At 42.5% G+C, this 26,638-nt stretch overlaps 1 protein-coding gene across 1 annotated transcript; it reads right to left on the reverse strand.

Annotated features, from left to right (window-relative positions):
* Nucleotides 1–282: 282 nt before the first annotated feature.
* Nucleotides 283–22,928, reverse strand: C1QTNF3 (C1q and TNF related 3). Its single transcript, XM_087715068.1, has 6 exons — nt 22,614–22,928; nt 17,426–17,534; nt 11,927–12,081; nt 8,767–8,896; nt 2,576–2,675; nt 283–687 (listed from the first exon to the last, which is right to left on the reverse strand). The coding sequence occupies exons 1-6, from the start codon at nt 22,926–22,928 to the stop codon at nt 528–530; spliced, it is 969 nt and encodes a 322-aa protein (XP_087571194.1). The 3' UTR covers nt 283–527.
* Nucleotides 22,929–26,638: the final 3,710 nt, after the last annotated feature.

Consider the following 26,638-nt stretch of genomic DNA (forward strand, 5'->3'; position numbering starts at 1 on the left):
GGCGCTTGGTAACTATTCAGTATCCATTAACAAGAAGGCAAGAATGTGCCATCATATAAATTCAGGCCGCCTTATCACGTTTCATCGTTCGTAACATACTGGTATCAAGACAGATCTTGGGATTTTAATACAGGTAGTCCTTGACTTACGACCCCAGTTGAGCCCAAAATTTCTGTTGATAAGTGAGACATTGGTTAAGTGAGTTTTGCCCCATTTTATGACTTTTCCTGACACCGTTGTTAAGTGAATCTGCTTTCCCCATTACTTTGCTTGTCAGAAGGTCGCAAAACGGGGGTCACGTGATCCCAGGACACTAACTGACATAAATATGAGTCCATTGCCAACTGTTCGGATTTTGGTCAAGTGATTGTGAAGAGGCTTCAAGTCACTTTTTTCGCTGATGTTGTAACTTCAAACGGTCACTGAACAAGCTGTGGTTAGTTGCGGGCTATCTGTACATTCCTATGCAGATTCAAAGAGCAGGGAAACCGAGTAGTGACGTTGTACTGCATTTCCAGGGAGTAGATCTACTTGGTTTCGAAAAGAAGGAAACCAGCAAAAGTGGAAAAGCGTTGGTGGTCTCCATGCAGAGCCCCGTTGCCCATGCGCAGCCACACTTCGTCTCCTTTGGCGAGTTTCAGCACGGCGCTGTTGCTTGATGAGTCCGATTTTCCTTTGGATTCGAAGCTAAGAACAGAGGTACAAAAGGCAAACGGGTTTGTTCTTCACATTTTAAGCTTTCTTCACAAATTTTTTATTTTCATTTTCATTTTCATACAGTCACATGTATACTGTACATAGCGAACACCATACAGCATTAAACAATAATTGCATCAATTCCTCTTGTCAACAAGGCCCCAGAAAATAGAAACCCAATATAACTCTTCCGCTCTCCATACACCTCTTTCTTCCACCACCCACCAACTTTCTATTTTCCCTCCATCATCCCCCTCTACCCATTTTAAGCTTTGTTGCAATCCCTAAATAGCAATCACACTTAGACTTAACACTTAGATTTATATACCGCTTCACAGTACTTTACAGCCCTCTCTAAGTGGTTTACAGAGTCAGCCTATTGCCCCCAATAATCTGGCTCCTCATTTCACCGATCTCAGAAGGATGGAAGACTGAGTCAACCTTGAGCCTGGTGGGATTCCGCCTGCAAAATTTCAGGCAGCCGGCAGTCAGCAGAAGTAGCCTGCAGTACTGCACTCTAACCACTGTGCCACTCTAACCACTCTAACCCCTGCGCCTCCGTGGCTCTCTAAAGGTAGTCCTCATTTAGCAACTCCCATATTTAGAGACCATTTGCTGTTATGACTGTTAAAAAAATAACTCTACAACCAATCCTTGCAATTATGATCTTCGGGGGAACGTAAAGTGAAAAAAAACCTGAAGCAAGATAATAAGCACAGTTCCAGTTTCACTTAAAGACTGCTTCACTTAACGACCAAGTTGCTGATCCCCAATGAAATGAGGACTACTTGCAATGCCAAAAGACGGTCTAGCAGGTTGGGTTGCAGGGAGATGGGGAGGAAGATTTAACAAAGGGAAATTGATGAATAAGGAAATAAAAACTATTGTAATTATGAATTAAAGAATTGTCCTTGCCTCTTATTTGCAAATCACCTGTTTCTGTGCACAGCTAGTCCTCAACTTAAGATAATAATTGAGCTGGGAATTCTCTTCTTAAGATAATAATTGGGCCAGGAATTACGATTGTAAGTCATGCTGTTTATTAAGCAGATCATCATGTGACTGCATCGTTTTTAAAGACTTTTTTTCTGTTGGTTGCAAAGTGAATGTTGCAGTCATTAAATGAACCCATTGTCTGCAATGGGCATTTTGTGCCAGAAAATGGAAGTAAACATCTGTTTCAGGTGGGTTGAGGGGGTAATTACATGACTATGGGATTCTGCAAATAGCCGTAAATCAGGGGTAGTCAACCTTTTTATACCTACTTTTGTATCTCTGTTAGTAATAAAATTTTCTAACCACCCACTGGTTCCACAGTAATCGTGATTTATAAAGTAGAGAAGTAACTTTACTTTATAAAATTTATAAAGCAGAGTTACAGCAAATCCCTACCGCCCACCATGAAAGCTGGAACGCCCAGTAGTGGGTGGTAGGGACCAGGTTGACCACCACTGCTGTAAATGAAAACCGTTTTATGAGCACCCAAAATCGTGTGATTATGGGAGGTGTGGCAATTGGAATTTCAACTCCGGCTCATAAAGTGCCATTTTCAGGTCCCATTGTAACTTCAGTCGTTAAGCAATTGGTCATAAATTAAGGACTACCTGTATCCCTTGGCAGGCCTAAAGCAGCAGATTGGCAATTTCAGCATAGGCAGTAGTAATGGATGGTTCCAACTTCATCGAAAGACAATACAACCAAACTATTACTTGCCAACTTCTATTTTTAGGAAACTTGCAGTGTTATATCGCGCAAAATGAATTCTTCATAAAATCTATTATTTCCCTAATGATTTGTCCCCACACCCATAACTAAGGTGACCAGACGTCCCGCTTTTGGCGGGACAGTTACGATTTTTCAAAATTTGTCCCCCACCCACCTGTATAAGCTGAAGACTGTGTTGCCATTATGCATCAAGTACACATAGACCTCCTCCACATCTTCGTGCTTCATCATATTGAAGGAGAAGAAATAGACCCCTAGAAGGGAAGAGAGAAAATATGTAGTACAGGTGAATAATTCAGTGGCACAGATGCAAAGTAAATCAGTCTGTTCCTTTGCAGCAGCTTCAATAACCTCCTCTTTCTCCATTCCCTCCCCCTTGTCATCCCCACCCCACCCCCATACACAAATCACAACTCAATGGCAGTGAACGATCTCGGAGGAAACATGCATAATTCAGCTAACCTCTGGCTAAAATCAATGGTTTGCTTGTGTATTAGAATTGGGATTGTGCAAATATTGGCATCAGGTGCACTGTTAAAGTAGAAGAACACTCCTTATCTTGGCCTGGTTCACATGTACAGGTAGTCCTTGACTTACAACAGTTCCTTTAGTGACAATTAGGTGGATGAAAGGGTGAAGAAAATGGCGGTGCATACATATGCAGCGGCTCGATGCTCCAGAGACCGGTATTTTTAATTCATTTACTGTTTGTGTATTTTTTGTGGTTTAGGGTTGGGGAATTTTTAGGTGGGTGGGTGTTTGGGGATTGTCATGTGCATTGGGGCTGGTCTCTGGGTGTCTTGTTGTTTGTTTGTTTATTGGATTTATATGCCGCTTTTCTCCCAAAGGACTCAGGGCGGCGTACAACATAAAAAAACCGCATATTACAAAAGTTAAAAAGGGAATTAAATAAAGTATCCAAAACCAAACCCAATTAATATTAACAATAAAATTTTAAAAATTAGATTAAAATTAACAATTAAATTAATCCTATATTTTATTCTATTCAGGCCAGGCTGGCTTGCTGGAAAAGCCAACTTTTTAGGGCGCATCGGAAGGACCGGAGGTCGGGGTTATGCGAAGCTCTGGGCGCAGCTCATTCCAGAGGGATTCTCGTGAAATTCTGGTGAATTTCATTGTGTTAGATCAGGTAATGGAAAGGCACACTCAGGCTAAAGGCAACAACAGCTCTTTATTGTAACAGAACAAGTATGTACAATCCAGCGAAGGTTCAGTCTGACAGCAGCCCTTTTATAGGGAGCTGTCAGGCCCTTCAACCAATGAGATTAAACCTCTGTTCCAGCCGGAATAGCAATAGCAATAGCAGTTAGACTTATATACCGCTTCATAGGGCTTTCAGCCCTCTCTAAGCGGTTTACAGTGTCAGCATATCGCCCCCACAGTCTCGGTCCTCATTTTACCCACCTCAGAAGGATGGAAGGCTGAGTCAACCTTGAGCCGGTGAGATTAGAACCGCTGAACTGCAGCTAACAGTCAGCTGAAGTGGCCTGCAGTACTGCACTCTAACCACTGCGCCACCTCGGAACAGAGCACCTTGGTGGAAACCATTATAACAGTTACTAGTATCTAACACATTGTGTCAGCGTTCCAAGTATCATGCAGAATTAAATCAGAATCCAAGGCAAAACGATCCTTAAAGTTCCAATTTAATAAATCAGACATCTTAGCACATCTGTGGAATCCCAATTCTGGAAGTTACATCGGATTCCCACCCAGTTGAAAGTTCATGATCCTGTCCCCACACCCACAAATCCATCACATGGTCCAATCTTCTTCTTCCACGCTGGCATCTCCACCCAGCTGGTTCTGGTCGGGAGCAGAGGTGCGGAGACAAAAGATGACCTTGGGCTTCTAGAAAAGAATGACAACAACACATTCCACAATTCTACTCCTTTCTATCCCCCCCTCCCAACTACTACACTAATGAAACAGCATAATGAAATAAGAGAGAGTGTGTCAGGCCAAAGATCCTAAAAGGAATATAACTGCAGGCCTGACACATTGTATGTGTATACTGTGTATATACATACAAAGACAGTAAAGTTTATATATATTATATGAAGTTACAGTGACTCTGAAAAAAGTGACTTACAACCATTTTTCAAACGTACGATCACTGCAGCATCCCTGTGCCCATGGGATCAAAATTTGGATGCTTGGTAACTGGTTCATATTTTTGATGGTTGCAGTGTCCCAGGATCATGTGATGACCTTTTGGTAATCCTCTATCAAGTAAAGTCAATGAGGAAGCCAGGTTTACTTAACAACCGTGTTATTAATTTAATCACCAGAGTGATTCCCTTAATAACAGTGGGAAGAAAGATCATAACAGGGCAAAATTCACTTAACAACGGTTTCACTTGGCAACTGAAATTTTGTGTTCATTTGTGGTCAAAGGTTACACAAAAGAGATGCGTCATTTGAACCTTCTGCACATTCTGGAACAAATGCTTCAAAGGTGTTGCGCAGCCCTAGTTTTGCCCCATTTTATGACCATTCTTGCCACGGTGGTTAAGCGAATCATTGCAGTTGTTATGTAAGTAATATGGTTGTTAAATGAATGGCTTCCCCGTTGACTTTGCTCATCAAAAGTTCAAAAAAGGGGATCATGCAACCTTGGGACAGCATAACCATCATCAATACGAGTCAGTTGCCAAGCATCTGAATCATGTGACCATAGGGTGCTGCAAGGGTCATAAGCAGGGGTGGGATTCAGCCGGTTCGGATCGATTCAGGCGAACCGGTAGCTCCAATGATCAGCTGGGGAGCGAACCAGTTCGCTCTGACGATCAGGTGGGCCCGCACACCCCTGCGTTTTACTTACCTATATCCTCTCAGCTGATTCATGCAGCAGAGCGGATTGCCGTGTCTCAGCTGTGTTACTCCCCAGAAGTAATGTGGAAGGTACTATATTTTCCAGGGTATAAGACGCACCTTTTCCCCTAAAAATAGAGGATGAAAATCTGGGTGCATCTTATACACTAAATACAGCATTTTTGGCCTCCCAAAACCCCACCCCCTTTGCAAAAATGGCCATGCATAGCCTTTAGGAGGCTTCCAGAGTGCTCCTGGGGTCTGGGAAGGGCTAAAATTGGCAAAAAATGAGCTGTTTTTTGCTCGTTTTTGCCCCCCACCCCCAGACCCCAGGAGCACACTATAAGCCTCCTAAAGGCTATGCATGCCAATTAAAAAAAACAGGGCCATTTTTTGCTTGTTTTTGCCCCCCCCCAGCCCCCAGAAGCACTCTATAAGCCTCCTAAAGGCTATGCATGCCAATTTTTTTTTTAAAGGGCCATTTTTTGCTTGTTTTTGCGCCCCCCCCCAGCTCCCAGGAGCACTCTACAAGCCTCCTAAAGGCTATGCATGCCTTCTTTTTGACAAAAACAGGCCCGTTTTTGCAAAAAATGGGCCATTTTTGGGAGGTCTGCAGGGTGCAAAATCTTTTTTTTTAATTTGCCTCTTCAAAATCTTGGTGCCTCTTATGCTCCGGTGGGTCTTATACTCCAAAAAATACAGTAAGTTTGATGCATGCTGATGCACTCAGAACACACGCGCAAAGCACATAATCACCAAACCGGTTGTTAACCGGCAGGATTCCACCACTGGTCATAAGTGTGAAAAACAGTCATAAGTCACTTTTTCCCATGCCACTGTAACTTTGAATGGTCACTAAATGAACTGTTGTAAGTCAAGGTCTACTTGTAAATATATTCAGGACTAATCCTTACCAAATATAATAAGAATCCCTCCTAACTTAAAGGGCGCACACATTTAGTCACAATTGTTAAGAATTCTTTCATTTTCTTGTCCAAGATTAATAGCCCCACTTGCAAAATATTATGTTTTCCTCTTTGAAACAATCCAAGATGATGTAAGCTGCTCCTAAAGCTTAGGATCTATTTTGGAACCTTAAAAGGCTATCATTATTTTTTTAAGGCCAGTCTGGCACAATTTTTAAGCTCTTGTAAGCTCCACAAATTTTCCATAAATTGAAGATGTGGGTGGAAGGAGAGGTATAAAAAGATGGATATATTCTTGCGACTGACAGGTCTCGCTTCCAGTCTACTATTAAATTTACCAATGAATGTGGACATATTGAAAGAACAGTGATTAATAAAGGCATGTTTTTAAATTTAGTATAGTGTGGTAAAAGCAATATTCATTTAACTAGGTTGCCTTTAAAAAGTTTTAGGAAAAATATTATTTTCTAAGTTTCCAAATTTTAATTTTTGGACTGTTTACAGCTTCTGTTTTGATATTGTCTTGAGCTTGTTTTTAGTTATGAGAAACTAATTTAACAACTTCTACATGGGGCAGCCTTTGAAGAGTATTCGGAGACTTCAACTCGTCCAGAATGCAGCCGCGTGAGCGATTGTGGGTACACCTCGGTACACCCACGTTACACCTATCCTCCGCGAACTGCACTGGCTACCGATCGGTCTCCGAATACGCTTTAAAGTGCTAGTCGTAATTTATAAAGCCCTTCATGGTATTGGACCTGGGTACTTGAGAGACCGCCTGCTGCCAATTACCTCCCAAAGACCCGTTAGATCTCACAGGGTCGGCCTCCTCCGGGTTCCGTCCACCAGCCAATGCCATCTGGCTACTACCCGGGGGAGGGCCTCCTCTGTAGCAGCTCCGGCCCTTTGGAATGAACTCCCCGCGGAGATCTGGACCCTCACCTCTCTCCAGGCCTTCCGGAAAGCCGTCAAAACCTGACTGTGTCGGCAGGCCTGGGGTTGATGAGTTCCCCTCCCCTCTCGACTGGTATGGCTGTGTGATTTTCGTGTATTTTAATTATGTGTATTGTGTTTATGTTCCCTTTCCCACCTGAGTTGTTTGCCGCCCTGAGTCCCTCCCGGAGAAGGGCGGCATACAAATAAACCAAATACAAATACAAATATACTTAGCAGCTGGGTTTCAGGTTTTTCTATAGATATTTTGCCCAGCATGCCAGCAAAGCTTTGTAAATAGACAAAGAACCTGATCAATATCTCGTTACTGATCTGCTGAAGCCTGGAGAATCAGATTACTGAATATGTATAGTAAAATTGAGTCACTTCTTTTCCAAAAAATCCATAAGAACTTTTTTCAAAATGTACTCAAGAAATTATGAATGCCATCTGCATTACTCTACTGTATTACCACGGTATTATCCTAATTCAGTATTGTTTTATAAATAAATACATTTGCAAAAATCAAATATTGGCTTTTTTATTCTCCTTATTATACCTTCCATCATTTCCTGTTGAAATTTTATAAGCAACTTAAACAAAGATGTTTTCCAATTGCAAATTGCGCTCATGCAAATTGCCTACGCAAGAACAATAAAGGAAAAAACTTCCAATTATTTTTAAACAGGGTCCAAACAGAATTGGTTGTCATTTTTTTAATAGAATCTGGCAGAATGCATCCTTTCTGAACCAGCAATCACAATCAAAATGTTACATTTCAGTTCTGCAAAAAAAAATAATCAGCAATAGACATCATATTTCAATCAATTAAGAAGCCATCTTTTGAAAAAGTCAGAATGTTTATCTTTGTGTTTGATCTGAAGTAAAACACAACATCAGTCTGAAGTTTCACGGGGGGAAAATTCTGCTTGATTGAATCAAGAAATGTCCTGTAGGAAGTTATCACCCAGCCCTCTCCCAGAAAAATGAAATATCCTAGGAAATATTGAAAAGGCAGAATATTTCTCTGGATGTGAAAAGAAAGAAACATGTTTTAAAAGACAGAATAGCTGCCTGTAGCTTCCTGCCCATCCCCACTTGGTCAATGGGCCATTAAGAAGGCGATGCTAGTGCACTTTACATAATAAAGACTTCTCCACTTCAGCTCCAGGGAGATGGGATTAAAGCATGATAATATTGGCCCCAACTGACCACATGGCATCTAAGAACTCAACCAAACCTGGATTCAAAACACAGCCTAGAGAGTTGCCGCTGCATGGCCCCAAGGGAGTCTGATAACCAATCACAATACATTTCTTACACAAGAATAAGAAACAGAGAGGTGGGACTGAACAGGTTATAAATAGCCTAGCAAGCCCGTCCCTCAGCCCTTCTCTTCTTCTCCACCAACATTGAAGCATGTGATCACCTTTTCTGTTCAGGGCTCAAGCCATGTGGTCCTGTCCACAATAAACCATCTTTCCAAGCAGCCTCCATGTCTCCAGTGTCTTTTTCCATATTTGGAGCCGAACCCAGAAGGACATTTCTTTCATCAGTCCAAGGCAAATTATTGTTTCTTTTGCACAAAATTTGCACAGGATATATTATCTGCTGTACTCGCCATTCACAATATATTATCTGCTGTACTCACCATTCACTGGAGCTCCAAATCGTCCAGTCATTACATCAAAGAAATTGCCAACGTTGGTTTCCACGCTACTGAAGATTATTCCGCTGTTCTGATTACTAAAGTGGGTGGCCATTGAAGCCATAAATGCAACCTAAGCGAAATAGAGTTAGCGTTTGAAAAACAGGAGAAAAACAGACTGGAAGACATGGTTGAAAGCAATCAATTCTACATCAACTTCTTTCCCAGTTTCGTTGGGGAAGGAGGAGAGGGAAGAGAAAAAGGGAGATAAGCTTTAATTTCCTAAATGCATCACTAAGATCTGAGCCAGCATTTAGCCTACCTGACTAACAACACTGCCATTGATTTATGCATGATCAAAGACCCACTCATATGAAGAAAGGAAAACATCTAGATCAGGGGTGTCAAACTCGATTTCATTGAGGGCCGGATCAAGGTTGTGTTTAACCTCGGAGGGCTGGGGTGCAGGGATGGGCTGCTGGGGGTTCGCAGGGGTTCAGGAGAACCTCTAGCTAAGAATTAACTATAATAACAATAATGAAATGATAATGGATACAGCTTAGTAATATATACATGTACTGGCAAACTAGTAAAAGCAATTTGGATATAAATTGCAAATTGTGACTTGGGAAAAAGACCTATAAATTTTATTAACAAATTTTTATTTAGATCTTGTCATAAACGTGTAAGGGATTTTTTTGGGGTGGTGGTGGTGGTGGTGGTCCTGACAAGAGGAGATGGGACATAAATTGTAAATGATTTTTAGCCAATTATAATAACAACAAGGAAATGTCAATGGATATTGTTTAATAATATATACATGCTATGGTATTGGCAAAAGTAACTTGGATACAAATTCTAAACAGCGAGTTGGGGGGGAAAAGTGGGGGAGAGGTTTAGAAACTTTATTAATTGACTTTTACTTAGAAGATGTCATAAAAGTGTAATGTTATTGGAGGATTTTTTTGGGAAATAGCTAATGAATGCCATTATGTGGTTGTGTCTTTAAGTATGAATGATTTGAGGTAAAAGCCCGTTCAAATTGTAGTCAAATGAGAATTATGGTACATTGATAGTAAGATATACAAAGATTTTTGATTTAAAGTGTATAATCTAATATGAACTATAAGTAATGACTGTGGAAGAAAGGCACGAAAGTTATCTGTAACCAATCGACACGCTTTCTGCAAGATGTAATGAAGGATGATTCTTTTTTGTGCTTTTGTTCAATTAAAATTAAAAAAAACTTTTCAAAAAAAAAGATGTTGGATAGCCATTTGTCTGAAGGTGGTGTAGGGTTTCCTGCCTAGACAGGGGGTTGGACTAGAAGACCTCCAAAGTCCCTTCCAACTCTGCTTTTGTATTATTTTATGTAGCGTGCCATAAGGGTGGCCAGATGTGGGAAGGAGTGCTGCAATGCCACGCAAGAGCAGATACACACTACAGTGTGTAGGTGGGGTGCTGTAAGCAGGCCCGTGCTATGTTGCATGAGATCCCTGGATCTCATAATGGATTTCATAATCCAGGGGTGTCAAACTCAAGGTCCAGGGGCTGGATCCAGGTGCTTAGATCTGGCCTGTGGGGCTGCCCTGGAAACAGCAAGGGACTGGCCCATGGTGCCTCTGCCAGTGAAAATGGAGCTTGGGAGGGCCACACATTGCCTTCCCGAATTCCGTTTTCATTGGCAGAGGGTTGCAGGAGGCCATCACAGCCAAAAACAGATCTCGGGTGCCCGTTTTCGCTGGCAGAGCACTAGGGACACCAGAGGCACTCCCGACATGAATGATGTCGAGCTGGCCATGCCCATCCTGGCCACACATACGCCTCCCGCTAAGGTCAAACACAACCCTGATGGGGCCCTCAATGAAATCGAGTTTGACACTCCTGTCATAATTTCTCCTCAGGATAAAAAGCAATGGGAGAAACTTATGGGAGAGATTTCTGACCTTCTCTACCAGCTTCCCCACTGACTTTGCTTGTGGGAAGCCAGCAGGAAAACTCGAAATGATGATCATGTGACCATGAGACACTGCAAGTCAGTTGCCAAGTGCCGGAGTCTCAATCACATGTCTGCAGGGTTGTAAAGGTGAGTTACTTTCAGAGTTGCAAATATTCTGTGAATATGTAATTTTGTCATTAATGTAGTGCTACAACTGCCGTTGTAAACTGAGGACTACCTGTAGTACTTCTGGTTGGTGCTGTTTTGGCCCGCCAGCAGCCAGAGGAGCTGGCAGCAGATTCAGACAGTGAGGAGGTTGGGGAGGAGCATGGGCCACTCCTGGAGTCTTGGGAAGGGTCTGATGAGGGCTCTGTGTCGGAGGCAGAGAGGGGGCCAGGGCCATCTGATAATTATCAACTGCCTTCAGAGTCAGACATCATTGAGGCAGAGGAACAGCTGGAGCCTGTTCCCAGACGAAGGGAACAGCTAAAGAACAGGGGTTGACTTAGGAGTAAGGCCACAGGTGGACAATGAATGGCCCCTCCCACGGAGATTTGGACCCTCACCTCTCTCCTGGCTTTCCGAAAAGCCGTTAAGACCTGGCTGTGCCGGCAGGCCTGGGGTTGATGAGCTCCCTTCCCCTCTCAACAGGTGTGGTTGTTAGTTATTTTAAATGTCTAGTTTGTATTGCATGTTCCCCTTCCCGTTGGAGTTGTTCGCCGCCCTGAGTCCCTTTTAGGGAATAGGGCGGCATATAAATAAAATGAAACTTCAAACTTCAAACTCCCAAAGGAAATAAAAGAGGAGGGAAAGGGGAGTGGAGTTTGCAGGAGACAATTAGTTCGCTTAATTGGTTTCTGAGTCTCCCACATTCCTTGCCAAGTTTTGCAGATATCGGCCTGGCAGCTTTCCAAGCCAGATAAGGTCTGTGACTGTAAATCCTCCCTTGAAAGTCTTTGCTGGATGTGAATGAACACAATTCACAGTAAATTACTGAAATGGGTGTTTGTCGGGACAAGGACTTTGCTGCATGCTCTCGGGAAGCCTAGATCAGAACAGGCGGCTTCTTGTCCGGACTGCCTCAAAGGGCTGACCCAGCAGACTGCCCAAATCCTCTGGATCATAGCCAGGTAAAGAAACAAACCCATACATACATTTATGGAATTGCAACAGGCAGTCACTTTTGGAAAAATCATGCTGTCATGAAAATTAGGGGGAAATTACCTGAAGCTCTGTCGGGATGCCAGGATAACCTTTTTCTCCTTTATGTCCTTGAGGGCCGCGCTCGCCTCTGGGTCCCAAGTCCCCCTTGTCTCCTTTGTCGCCTTTTGATCCTTCTGTGCCAGGCAATCCATTATTCCCGTTGTTCCCATGGTTTCCTTTGGACAGTCAATCAATAGGTGAAATGCAAGCTTTAAAAGACTCCATGCAAGGTTTGTTTTTGTTTTTTCATTTTTAATCTAGACTTCATTAGGCAAAATTTGATATAACCTTTCTCATTCTGGTATCTGGTATTCTGGAGGTAGTGACACAGTTTATTTTCATGGGCTCCAAGATCACCGCAGATGGGGTCTGCAGCCAAGAAATTAAAAAATGCTCCTGAGGAAGAAAGCTATGGCAAATCTAGACAGCATACTAAAAAGCAGAGACACCACCCTGCCAACAAAAGTGCGTATAGTCAAGGCTATGATTTTCCTAGTTGCAATGGATGGTTGTGAAAGTTGGACCATAAGGAAGGCTGAGCGCCAAAGAATTGAGGCCTTTGAACTATGGTGCTCAAGAAGACTCCTGTGAGTCCCTTGGACTGCAAGGCGATCAAACAAGTCAGTCCTAGAGGAGATCAACCTTGACTGCTCTTTAGAAGGCCAGATCCTGAAGATGAAACTCAAATACTTTGGCCACCTAATGAGAAGGAAGGACTCACTGGAGAAGAGCCTAATGCTGGGAATGATTGAGGGCAAAAGAAGAAAGGGACGACAGAGAATGAGGTGGCTGGATGGAGTCACTGAAGTAGTTGGCATGAGTTTAAATGGACTCCAGAGGATAGCAGGGGACAGAAAGGTGTGGAGGAACATTGTCCATAGGGTCATGATGGGCCAGACACGACTTCGCAACTAACAACAACAAATTCTGGTATCCTCTAGATGTATATTCTATTACAGCATCCATCTTCCCTAACCACCAGCAACCGGGAATGATGGAAATTATAGTCCAATATATCTGGAGCACTAGTAAGTATTGTGGACTGGATATCCTTTCTAAAATAGTAGGAAACAGGGCATGGCTAGATTAGAAACAACTTGGTAGGAGCTGGATTTTTGAACACGCTGGTTGGGGAATTCTGGGAATTGAAGTTGACACAGTTTAACATTGCCAAGGTTGAAAAACAGTGCCCACCCCACACAAAAAAATTACGTTGAGAAGCAAAACTGTAATAACAATGGCTTTCTTGGACAATAGGGGAATTTCCTTCATTTCTGTCCTAGGACTTTTTTTCTACATATAGCATTGACTTTGCTTATTGTAAGTCAGCTGAAAAGATGTAGAAGAGAAGCAGGCAGGGTCAAGCAAGTAATCAGCCTAGAATCATAACATTTGCACAAAAGGTCTAAATCCAACCCACGGGTGAAATGCTCTGAAATCTGCTACCGGTTTGCTTTGCGCACACCTTCCGACGATCAGCTGTGCGACGATCAGCTGTGCCACACATCTGATTGTCACACAGCTGATCGTCAGAGCTACCAGTTCACCCGAACCAGTAGTATTTTTTACTACTGGTTTGGATGAACCAGTCCGAACCGGTAGCATTTCACCCCTGGTCCAACCCCTTTTGAAGTCCACTGACTCTAATCTAGCACCAGTGCTGTTGTAACTTACATCTGTGTAATATAGTAAATAAGTTACAACTTATTTAAAATTGCATAATAACAACAGAACTAAGTTCTCTTCATTTACCTGTCTCATTAAAGTCCCTAATTAATTACTGTAGTTAATGAATTATATCAATATCTTATGAAGAACATTTTCATGTTTTTTAACTTAATACGCTACATCATTTTATTACTTTTTTTCCCTCATGCCTCCAGTCATTTACGGACATATGGTATGAAAGAAGAAATTCATAGAATTTATGGGCATTGCTGTTAACATAAATGAAATATAATATTGCATTTTGGTGAAGGCTTACAGCTTAGCTATATAATAATTTGTCTTCACTTTGGGTAAAAATGTTATTTGAACCTGTTGCCCTCCAAAGCTTCTTATAAAAACATTTTACTCAGCTCAGAAAAGAATTATTAGAAGGGCTACAGTGAACTTAAAAAAAACCCTGCATGGCAGGAATTAAAACTGATGCTGCTGTCAGTAGTCAAATTTTTAAAAAAAGAGTAGAAGAAAAAACTAGCACAATCCAAAGACTTTTTTGCAACTTTGAATGTGCACCTGGTTCTTAGACAAACAGGGCAGGGGTGAAATCTGCTCTGTAGGGAGAACTAGGCAGGCAGGAACTGAGGCGACGCAGGTTGAACAGTAACAAACAACCTTTATTCTAACAAGTTAACAAGGCAAAGTTCAAGACAACTCCAGAACTGGCAAAAACAACAGTTGCCATCTTACAGCTCTTTATATAGCAGTTGTCAGATGGCTGGGCCAATAGAAAGGATGCATTCTCCCGCCGGCTGGCTGCTTGCATCTTAGCCAATCAGGAGCATCTGGCACAGTGGTGGGTTCCTGATCCCGTTGCAGCTGGTATGCTGCAACGGGGCTGGACGTCCACCACGTACCCACCACCCGTGATGCTCCAGATGCTCGGCAGAGCGTCGCGCAGGCGCCGTATGCTCTGTGCACGTGTGAAAATGGCCCAGTTGGGTCAAATACAGGTAAGGAGAGAGGGAGGGGTGTGGGCCCTCTGGAGCACTGTACCAGAATGGTACCTGTGCCCCCAGCAGGCACTGGTATACTGGTGGTAAGCCACCACTGATATGGCAGCTGGGAATGTCTTTGGGCAGTGTTGTAGCCCCAAGGACTTAACAAAATCAATTTACCTTCGCTACCAGTTTGCAAATGTGAGCGTGCGCTCGCTTCACTCACATGTGCCACCTCCACACATGTGCAGGACCTTCAATTTCCAATGATCAGCTGTGATGCACAATTTAAATTAGCTAGAAAGGAGGAAATCTGACAATTCTAGCTAATATAAATCACGCATCACAGCTGATCTTCAGAAATACCGGTTTGCCCGAACCAGTAGCAATTTTTTTGCTACCGGTTTGGGCGAATCAGGTCGAACCGATAGCATTTCACCCCTGAAAAAGGTATTGCGAAAGCGAAGCTGTCACGGCTACCTATATTAACATCAAGACATTGCTTAGCCTTAGGAGGATATTCTGATCCCTTTCCGGCCATGTAACTGGTGTTAAATTACAATATGGATCCTCAAATGTTTGGAGGGTTGGTAGATCATCAGAGTTCTGAGAGAGCAAACTGAGAGCATGCTTGCAAAATGACACATGGGGAGTTTGCCATTTGCGGAATTGCTGGCATGGATAATTTAAGCAATTACAAAGTGTTTTACAAGAATGGTTGCTGCCATCCTCTCTATTCTCCCATCCTTTTGGCTGCTGGTGGGCAAAACGATGCAGTCAACCATTATTTGGCATTTTGCACTGAAGCACATTGGTTTCAACAAGGTTTTAAGATTTAATGTTGACGGGACCAGGAAGCTCAGCTGGTGGCAAGGTACCAGAGATGGGTTTCTACCCATTTGGAACGGTTCAGCCAAACCGGTAGTAACTTGGCGACCTGGGTCATTGGAACTGGCAGCGACCCAGGCCTGCCCGCCTGCAAACTGATTCTCTCGGCAGCACTGTAGGCACTGGCATCTTGTTTTTGCCTTCTGCGCATGCACAGAGCAATTTTTGTTGCAGTGTGCATGCGCATGCAGCATGCATCAAGCATGCAGTGCACATTAAGCGAGCATCAAGCATGAGCAGCGTGAATCAAGTGCGCGCATTGCGTCCCTAAGCGAACTGGCAGTAGCAGCAGCCGGAAGGTATGCAGGGAGATTGCATAGCAGGTTGTCCAATCTCTTCTTTGAAATTTCCTGTGTTGGGGCATTCACAACTTCTGGAGGCAAGTTGTACCACTGATTAATTGTTCTAACTGTTGGGAAATTTCCCCTTAGTTCTAGGTTGCTTCTGTCCTTGATTAGTTTCCACCCATTGCCTCAGGTGCCTTGGGAAATAGTTTGACTCCCTCTTCTTTGTGGCAACCCCTGAGATATTGGGACACTGCTATCATGTCTCCCTTAGTCCTTCTTTTCATTAAACCAGACATTTGTTTGCTTGTTTGCTTGTTTGAATTTGTCAAACAAAATCAAGAACAAGAATAAGAATAAGAGGAAAAAAATACAGTGACAGGGACAATAGGCACATTAGTGCACATGCACGACTCCTCTACTGACCACTTAAGTATGAAGTAAGGTCCACGGAAGTCAATCTGTACCTAACATATTGTAGGAAGTTTGCACCCACCCCTCTCCTAGAAAAATCAAATATTCTAGGAAATATTATAAAGGCAGAATATTATATTTCCCTGGATTAGAAATGGAGAAACATGTTTTTTAGGCAGGAAGCAGACTCACTCCTAATTAATAGCCCCCACCCTCCTCAATAGCCCACAGCAGATGTCCGCACTTAAGAGATAAAGAGATAGCTAGGTCTATTCATAGGCAAATGCACAAAGGTAGGATTAGCCCTCTACCCATCTAGCAACAGAACTCACCACGTGGCACCTGGGAAGATTACATCACCCAGCAAGGATCAACCAAGCTTGGGACTCAAAACACAACCAACAAAGTTGCCCCTGCATGGCCCCATGGGAGTCTGACAACCAATCAGAATACAAGCTCAAATTCAAAAGCCTAGAGAGGGCATAATAGCAATAGCAATAGCAATAGCAATAGCAATAGCAATAGCAATAGCAATAGCAATAGCAATAGCAGTTCAACTTATATACCGCTTCATAGGGCTTTCAGCCCTCTCTAAGCGGTTTACAGAGTCAGCATATTGCCCCCACAATCTGGGTCCTCATTTTACCCACCTCGGAAGGATGGAAGGCTGAGTCAACCCTGAGCTGGTGAGATTTGAACCGCTGAACTACAGATAACAGTAAGCTGAAGTGCCTGCAGTACTGCACTCTACCCACTGCGCCACCTCGGCTCTTAAAGGGCATAAAACCCAGGCACTCTCAGCCACTCTTCCCTTTTTCTTCGCCCAAGATCTTCAAGGCATGTGATCCTGTCCATCAATAAACTTGCTTTCCAAGCAACTTCCATGCATCCAGTGTCTTTCCCCCCATTTAGAACTGAACCTAAAGGGACATTTCTTCCAACAATACCTAATTCCAGCATCCGTTCTTCATATGTTTCAGCCTCCAGTCCCCTAATCATCTTTGTTGCTCTTCTCTGCACTCTTTCTAGAGTCTCGACATCATTTGATTCAAGAGACTGAAGGAATAATACAGTAGGAAAGGAGCAGGATAAGGAATGCCACTACAGTGTTCCAGATATTCCAGGTGGTGCACCATTTAGACTAATGGTCCAAGAGCACTGAGACTTGATGCAGCAGGAAGCTCTCTAAATCTTCTCTCCTATGCAAACTGCCACAGAAATCAAGCAATCCCTTCAAGGGTTCATCATTAGAAAATTGCTTTCAAATTATTTACCTGGGATTCCAGCAGGTCCTGGAAGTCCAGGCGGGCCTTGATAACCTCGAAATCCAAAATCTCCCCGGCAACCACATTCCGGTGGGCTGTGAGGTCCACTCTGTGTTGTCTGTAAACACATCGTTCAAAAACAATTGATAGGATGTCACAGTTACGATATATTAATATAGATAGTCCTCAACGTACAACTACAGTTGGCTCCAGAATTTCCATTGCTAAGCGAGGTGGTTGTTCAGCAAGTCGTGCCTGATTTTACAGGCTTTTTTCCCCAATGGTCATTAAGCAAATCAATGCAGTTGTTAAGTGAAACATGTGATCATTCAATGAACCCTGCTTCCCCCCATTGACTTTGTTTGTCAGAAGTCAACTGGGAAGATTGTAATGACAATCACATGGTCCAGGGACAATCACATGGTCCAGAAATCCATACTGGATGCCAAGAGTCCAAATTTTAATCATGTGTGTACACAGGGACACTATGATGGTCATTGTTATGGAGTCAGACAGTGAGGAGGTTGGGGAGGAACATGGGCCAGTCCTGGAGTCTGGGGAAGGCTCTGATGAGGGCTCTGGGTCAGAGGCAGAGAGGGGGCCAGAGCCGTATGCCAGTTATCAGCTGCCTTCAGAATCAGACAAAAGGCTGGAGACTGTTCCCAGTGTGCGCATGAGCAGTGTTGCCAAAGGAAGGGAACAGCTAAAGAACAGGGGTCGACTTGGGAGTAAAGCCACAGATGGACGATGAATGGCCCCTCCCAGAGGAAATAAAAGAGGAGCGAAAGGGGAGTGGAGTTTTCAGGAGACAATTAGTTCACTTAATTGGTTCGTGACTCTCTGAGACTCCTTGCCAAGTTCTGCAGATATCGACCTGTCAGCTTTCCAAGCCAGATAAGGTCTGTGACCGTAAATCCTCCCCTGAAAGCCTTTGCTGGATGCGAATGAGCAGAATTCACAGTGAATCAATAAAAGGGTTTTTTGCCGGGACAAGGAGTTTGCTTCAGGCTCTTGGGAAGCCTCAGACAGAACAGTCATAAGTGCAAGGAAGTGTAGGTAGGTCAGGGTTTTTCCCCAGCACTTTTGAAGCTTTGAATGGTTACTAAACCAAATGGTTATAAGTCAAGGACTGCCTATTACAGATTATTTGCAGCAATAGACCCCCATTTCGGAAGAAGCTTCTTGGATGAGAAGCAAAATGTCTTTTAAAAAACCAGAACGTCCTGTGGCCTCTTGAAAAAGCACTTTTGGAACCACATTCCTTCGTTGTTGCATAAAGAGACGGTTCCATTTCTGTAGAGCCTCATTTTTCTATAAGCTTGCTAGCTGGTGATAAATACGGGCCTGTTCTTTCAGGTCCATCAATAGCAAATCAGGAAGCCTCTTCATCACTTATAGAGAGAAATGCTTGTGACTTGCAGCTGAAAAACGAGGCATGGCAAAGATTGGATCAAAGAAATAGCATATTAAATCCGCTGTCCCATTCTAATAAAGGCTCTCACTAACAGCCAAGAGCAGAATACAGATAGTCCTCGACTTACAACAGTTCGTTTAGTGACTGTTCAAATTTACAACGGCACCGAAAAGGTGACTTGTTGTGACTGGTTTTCATACTTATGACCATTGCAGCATCCCCATGGTCACATGATCCAAATTCAGATGCTTGGCAACTAGTTCCCAATTATGACAATTATAGTGTGTGTCCCGGGGTCATGCAGTCCCCCTTTTGAGAACTTCTCAGAAGGAAAGTCAATGGGATAGCCAGATTCCCTTACCATATTTTTTGGATTATAAGATGCACCAAGATTTTGAAGAGGTAATTTTTTTAAAAAAAGTTATTGCACTCTGCAGGCCTCCCAAATCCTCTGCATGCCTCATTTTTTTTGTGAAAAATGGGGAATGCAGAGAGTTTGAGAAGCCTGCAAAGTGCTCCTGGGGGGGCAAAAACAAACCCATTTTTTGCAAAAAAAAAAAAAAACAGGCCATGCATAGGCTTGGGGAGGCTTGTAGATTGTCCTGGGGGCAGGGAGGGGGGTCAAAAATCAGACTGTTCTTCACTAAAAGAGCCAAGGTGGCGCAGTGGTTAAATGCAGCACTGCAGGCTACTGCTAGATCAGCAGGTCAGCGGTTCAAATCTCACCGGCTCAGGGTTAACTCAGCCTTCCATCCTTCCGAGGTGGGTAAAATGAGGACCCAGATTGTTGGGGGCAATATGCTGACTCTCTGTAAACCGCTTAGAGAGGCCTGAAAGGCCTATGAAGCGGTATATAAGTCTACTGCTATTGCTATTGCACTCATTTTTGCCCTCCCCAGCCCCAAGGAACACTTGCAGGCCTCCCAAACCCTCTGCACCAGGGGTGGGTTCCTGCCAGTTCTAACCTCTTTTATAGAAGAGGTTCCACAAATCTACAGTGCCGTTTAGAACCGGTTCCAGCTCCCTCCCCCCGCCCGTCTGCACTTCATCAAGATGAAGAACGAGAGGAGGAATTCTGGGAGTTGAAGTCCACAAGTCTTAAAGCTCTCAAGTTTGAACACCCCTGGTTTTTTTCCCTAAAGAGTTAGGGGTGCAAGGGTCTTGTAACTTGACAGCTTTAAGACTGGCACACTTCAATGCCAGAGTTCCTGAGCCAACATGACTGGAGGAGGAATTCTGGGAGTTGGAGTCCACAAGTCTTAAAGCTGTCAAGTTTGAACACCCCTGGGGGTTTTTTTTCTAAAGGGTTAGGGGTGCAAGGGTCTTGTAACTTGACAGCTTTAAGACTTGCGTGCTTCAAATGTCAGAGTTTCTGAGCCAACATTTTGGTTGCTAAGCAAGAGCATTGTTAAGTGAGTTTTACCACATTTTACAAGTTGGCCACGCCCACCCACTTGCATGACCGCTAAACCACTCCCACCCAGTCACATGGCCAGCAAGCCACTCCCACAAAGCAGGCCACACCTACAGAAGAGGTTCTAAATAAAAATGTGAAACCCACCACTGCTCTGCACGTCGATTTTTGCGAAGGAGGCGGGGTTTTGGGAGGCCAAAAATGCTGCATTCGGTTTATAAGACGCACTCAGATTTTCACCCAAAAGGTGCATCTTATACTCCAAAAAATATAGTAACAACTGGATTACTAACTTAACAAATGCAATGATTCACTTAACAATTGTGGCATGAAAAGTCATAAAATGAGGCAAAACTCACTTAACAAATGTCTCACATGGCAGCATAGATTTGGGGGTCAGTTGTGGTCATAACCTGAGGACTACCTGTACTTCAAAGAACAATATGCACCTGCAATTGACTATAACTTATTCCTTCTTAGGAAAAAAATCCCAGGGGACAGTTGACTAAATTCCCAAGCAAACTCCATTCTCCATCCATCCATCAAGGGGAGATATAGAGCTATCACTGACAGAATGACAGCAAAAGGAATGCAGATGGTCGTCTATCTTTTTGTAGCCCAGATATGGAAACCCTAGTTAAAGAACAGGCCTGGCACAATTGCTTTCACAGTTAGACCACCTCAGAGAGTATCTACAGGGTATAGTCCAGAAAGTCAAGATATTGGCCGCAATGTACATCTAAAGTTGGAGTTTGTCATTGCTTGGATACTTTTAACTGAACTTAAAGCACTACTGTAGGTGCTGAATACTAACTATCACAAGTGCAATGACATTCCAATTGGAAACCCCTTTTCTGCCAAGAAAAACATTGGCTTAAACACGGAAACAATTCAAAATCAGCAGAAGAAAAGTACTTTGCTTGTCTCTTTACTCATATCTAAATTAAAGTGTATGCATTGATCACACTCATTGGCCCATCTCTAATACCTACCGTGTTTTCCCGAAAATAAGACAGGGTCTTATTTTCTTTTGATCCCCGAAATAAGCACTTGGCCTTTTTTTCAGGGAGGTCTTATTATTTTTGAGGTGCAGGAGATGGCGAGCATGGTCACCTCATGGCTGCTGCTGTGTTGCAATATTTTTAGGGAGGGCTTATTTTAGCGCATGCGCTTAAAAGCCCGATTGGGCTTATTATCTGGGGAGGTCTTATTTTCGGGGAAACAGGGTATTATCTGAAAATTCTTCTATATAATAGTTTTGTTCATGTAAAGAACAGCCTGAACTATTTACTTCTATTTGAAGTAGATTCAAATACGGTAAACTGGTTTTAATTTAGTGATTTTAAAAATGTAATAACAACAACATCAATAAGCACTGTAGTTCTGGTGTCTAACATTTGTTGAGCACAGAAAGGATTATGGTTGGTTTGGTTGGTTTATTAGATTTATATGCCGGCCTTCTCCCAAGGACTCAGGGCGGCGTACAACATTAAAAGAAACACATAATACAAAAGTTAAAAAAAATTAAATTATATAATATAAATTATTATAGGGTAGTGCATTTAATCATTTAAATTATAAAGCATAGTCTCTTCTTTCAATTATAAAGCATATTCTCTACTTTATTATTTATTATTTATTTAATTAATTTGTATGCCGCCCACTCTCAAAGAGACTCAGAGACTTTAAAAATAAGTGTTATCTTTTGCCATTCTTATAAAAAGAATCCTCTGCATAAATTCTACCTGCAATTAAGAACCATCTCCTGTAAATGTTTGTGCAAATTATAATCCTATACAAATTTACATATAAAATGCCTTGAAAAATACTGAGATACAGAAAGTTTTTCCTTATCTCAGTGAAGTATTCAGTCTTTCCTTCATGTCTGACAGCCTCTTTGATAAAGATATCTGTTTATAACATGAGGGTTTATCCCATGCATCTTGAATAAAAATTTTCTCCAATACAAGATACGTTTCTCACAACATTTCTAATGTTATCAATATGGCATAATCTGTGGAAAGTTAAAATTAAGTCCCTAATTTTTACTATGATCTGAAATACTTAAAACATTGACTGGATTGCCTCATTAAGATGTAAGTCCATACACTGGGACTTACATTTAAATAAACATGCATAAGTTTGGATTATTGGTAGTTTAAAGTTAGCTGATGTCATAAAGGGGCAAAAACATCTGCATGGAAAATTAAGCTCGTAGAAAAGAAAAGTCCTCTTCTGAAAGACATCTGTGCATAGCATGGTCATCCTATGGTTAGAAACCTGTTGCTTCTGAGAAAGATAGCACTAATGTTAATAAAAAAAGCTCACATACTTTCTTAATAGCATCTTAGAAGATTAATTCAGAGTACCTGGACTCTGTCTGAAGTAGTCTGTCCTACATCATCTACGTCTGGTTTCAGGGCACTTTGGTCAGTAGAAGGACTATTACCATCAACTGCCTCAACCGTCCACTTATACAGTTGGCTCCGCTGTCTCAAGGTTTCCCTGCTGCTGGAACCTTTATGACCCGTCTGGTGGTGGCTCTCCAAAACCTTGGCTACTGGACTACTAGCTCTTCTGCTCACCTCCAAGTTTTCTTCTTGGCCCAAGCAAAAATGAAGAAAGAGAAGCAAAAGCAGGAGACTCCGGTTGAGGTTGTCCTTTGGGGCTATGTGACACAACATTGCTAGCTCCTTTAGAGTGAGATCCTTCTGCTCGGAGAAAAATAAAAGCCCTGCTGTTGGTGTGATGGAGCCTTCTACGGCGTCTGCCAGCAAGACCTGGTGGCCATCAGTTTATATGCTGCCTGTAATAAATTACCCTGTGAAAATGTCAGAGGGGCAGAAACCTTCAATCCCAAATCAGTCATGCTTCCGGAAACAAGCCAGTCATTATTCACCACATCCCCCAGTACCAGAAAAATTGATTTACATGCTGGAAATGCCCGCCACATTTAATGGACAGCTGTGGTTCCTGTTGGGGGGCACTGACAAATGTTATTCCTTCTTTTTAAATGGAGGGAGGTTTTTTGGTTTGTTTTAGCGTGATGAAATGAAGCCCATATGGCAAATGTCTTAGCCTTCTTGATTAGATATAGAGAGGATAGCCACTCAAGATTTATATATATAAATATATGGAGGGAGGGAGGGAGGGAGGGAGGGAGAGTTAGTTAGTTAGTTAGTTAGTTAGTTTGGAAACAGTGCTGCATTTATTTATATATGGAGGGAGGGAGGGAGGGAGGGAGAGGGAGAGAGAGAGATTGGAAATAGTGCTGCATTTATTTACTAGCTACAGGCAAATCTCAAACCAAGTGTGCATTTGATTTGCCAATTAAGAAACAAAGGAAGGGGTGGAGGAGAGATTTTTACTTATCAACTAGATTTCTTACTGTGTTTAAATGACTTCAGAAAATATTGGGAAAACAACCTAAAAACAGTTAAATGGAACATTGGTCTTACCTGACATGTTCTTTCTCAGTGCACTGCAGGAGAATTAGGCATTTACTGATTCCCAGTTCTGAGAATAAAACGTAATTTTTCCAACCAAACCATCTGGGCTATTCTAATTTCTAACGTTTTCCTAAAGGCGATTGCCAAACCAAATTTGGTTTTCCTGCCAACTAAAGATAAATGACCATAAACTTAAGAAATGTGGTTGAATCTCTTAAATAATATTGCCCTATAAAATTATCCTGGTCTTTGGATTTGTAACTTTTATCCACAAATGAACACCTATGACCCTAAAAATACAAGAGATGACACTCTAAATATTTCCATCTTAAGAAATTTATCCTAACAGAGCAATTTCACTGAACATCTACAGTCCTCTATTTTACCGATCATCTACACCCTTCTATTTTAGGACATCATCTGTCTTGAAGCAACCAAGAAAATCACTACCTTCTGTTCCAAATCTATTAAATGCCCACATTTATATTTATATGTATACATATGTTGAAAGAAACACCCATCTGGGTTCAGTTCCAAGTGGGGAGAAAGACCCAGGAAACTTAGTAGCTGCTTGGAAGGATGGTTTAATGGTGAACAGGGCCACATGAGTTTTAGGGCCTGGGCAGCTGACAACATGGAGTGGAGAGTGAGTGTTATTTGTACACCCTCTTAGGCTTTGAACTTGAGCTTCCTGTTCCTGTGGCAAAGGCAAGTATCCTATTGACTTCCAGGGGGCGGGGGGTCTTAGCTAACTCTGTAGGCTGTCTGTATCCCAGGCTTGGTTGAAACTTGCTGAGTGATGTAACGAAGGGGCTTTGGGCAATTCCTGTTGTGGATGAGGGCTAATCCTACCTTTGTTGGATCTTGGGTGAGGGTATTTGCTTATGAATAGACCTAGCTATCTCTTTATCTCTTAAGTGCGGACATCTGCTGTGGGCTATTGAGGAGGATGGGGGCTATTAAGAGTAAGTCTGCTTCCTGCCTCAAAAAAAAAACATGTTTCTCCATTTTTCATCCAGGGAAATATAATATTCTGCCTTTTTAATATTTCCTAGAATATTTCCTTCTTCTAGGAGAAGGTGGGTACTAACTCTCTACACATGCATGCATAAAGCCTTTGAACTATGTGCTGGAGAAGACTCCTGCCAGTCCCTTAGACTGCAAGGCGATCAAACTGGTCAGTCCTAGAGGAGATCAACCCTGACTGCTCTTTAGAAGGCCAGATCCTGAAGATGAAACTCAAATACTTTGGCCAGAGGAAGGAAGGACTCACTGGAGAAAAGCCTAATGCTGGGAAAGACTGAGAGCAAAAGAAGAAGGGGATTGCAGAGAATGAGATGTCTGGATGGAGTCACCAGAGCAGTAGGCGTGAGCTTAAATGGCCTCCAGAGGATGGTAGAAGACAGGAAGGCCTGGAGGAACGTTGTCCATGGGTTTGCGATGGGTCAGACATGACTTCGCAACTAACAACAACAAAAATGCATAGATAGAGCAAAAGAGAAACATGCAGCCCCAGATCTTTAAGAACTGACTTCTCCAAGCTGGTGCCCTCCTATTCTATCAAATGAGGAGTCCCAGGTGGACCTCCCAATCAGCACATTGAATGGGTTGTGTGAGAGATTGCTCTGAGGCTCAGTGTCAGGGTTCCAAATAGCATCCAAAAGTAACTCAGAGTCCAAGGCAAAGTATTGCTCAAAGTTCCAATTTATTAAGAGATCCATGTTGGCACATTTGGGAAAACCCAAATCTGAAAGCTTCCCGGTTTTCCCCACCTAACTGAAAGTTCGAGATATTGCCCCCACACCCACAAGTCCATCCCATGGTCCAATCTCCCACTGCCACGAAGACAGATTCCTCCCATCTAGTTCCAGTCAGGTGCAGAGACAAAGGATGACCTTGGCTTTCTAGAAAGAATTATGTTATTGCTACATAGCATCTAACTCTGTACAATTCCCCCCCCCCCCCGGCCATTTCCCCACAATAGAAAATGCATAGCAGAATAATAGAAAGTGTGGCAGGCCAAAAACCCAAAAGAAAAGATGGCTGCAGACCTGACACTCAGAAGGGAGGAGATCTCCAGAAACAAAGAATTAACAGATGGAAGAAGTTACTCCAGACATATCGAAGAAATTGGTTCTTAGCTTGTCATACAGTATAAACAGCTTGTGAAAAAGTTTTAAAAGCTTCGGAGAGATCCTGCTTTCATGACATCTGTGATAAAGGAGGGCTGGAAGACTTTTATCTCAATTTTCAAGGTCTTTGAGAACCCTCTGAACATAATTCATGAAAGAAAATCCATATGATCTTGCTTCCTTGAACTTGCTCTTCTGTTAAGGAATTCAACGGATTGCTTGACAAGAGAGCCTTTTGGAATTCACTTCTGGACATGGCACCTTGTTGATAGTCATTTTCAGAATAAATCTTCTATTCGGTAATTAAAAAAGGGCATGAATATTAGTCAACTGTAGAAAAACATCTCTGTGAAAAATAAACTCCTGCAAATGTTACAGGATTTGTCTCCTTCACCAAATTGAGATAGAAAACCCAAGACAGACTTTCTGAGAGAGAAGTTGTAAGGGATTGTAATTATAAAACATACTGCAACTCTTGGTAGACCTTAGCTTGAAACCTAAAAGAGCTTCTGTTAATATCACTCCAAATAATCTATTGGTATTGATTATTAATTAATTATTAATAAAAGGTGTAATAATATGCTACTACAAGTGGATAATCTAACTATAATATGTTGCTGATTCCAAATGCAATAGATGTAAGAAAGAGAAGAGGGGAAACCAATGTTTTAAGAAAATATTATATCCCTCTCAATCAGTGGAGGGTTGTTAGCCAGTTTATCACAGGTTTGCTTGTGCTCGTGCGTGTGCACGCAACGCTTCTGCGCATGTGCAGAAGCTTCCGGGTGGGTGGGTGGGTGGGTGGATAGAGTC

This window comes from Thamnophis sirtalis, unplaced genomic scaffold (assembly GCF_051295495.1).
Source record: "Thamnophis sirtalis isolate CommonGarterSnake01/CBP01778 unplaced genomic scaffold, rThaSir2_p1.2 scaffold_5, whole genome shotgun sequence".
NCBI lineage: Eukaryota > Metazoa > Chordata > Lepidosauria > Squamata > Natricidae > Thamnophis > Thamnophis sirtalis.

Bases quoted from the DNA above. Each gene is read 5' to 3' on its own strand.
- C1QTNF3 (XM_087715068.1), bottom strand. From the start codon at position 22,928: ATGTTGTGTCACATAGCCCCAAAGGACAACCTCAACCGGAGTCTCCTG. The intron at 12,082-17,425 runs GTAAATAATTTG...GACTGTCCAAAG, and splicing joins AGGACCTGCTGGAATCCCAG to GAAACCATGGGAACAACGGG. The intron at 8,897-11,926 runs GTAATTTCCCCC...TATTTCGCTTAG, and splicing joins GCATCCCGACAGAGCTTCAG to GTTGCATTTATGGCTTCAAT.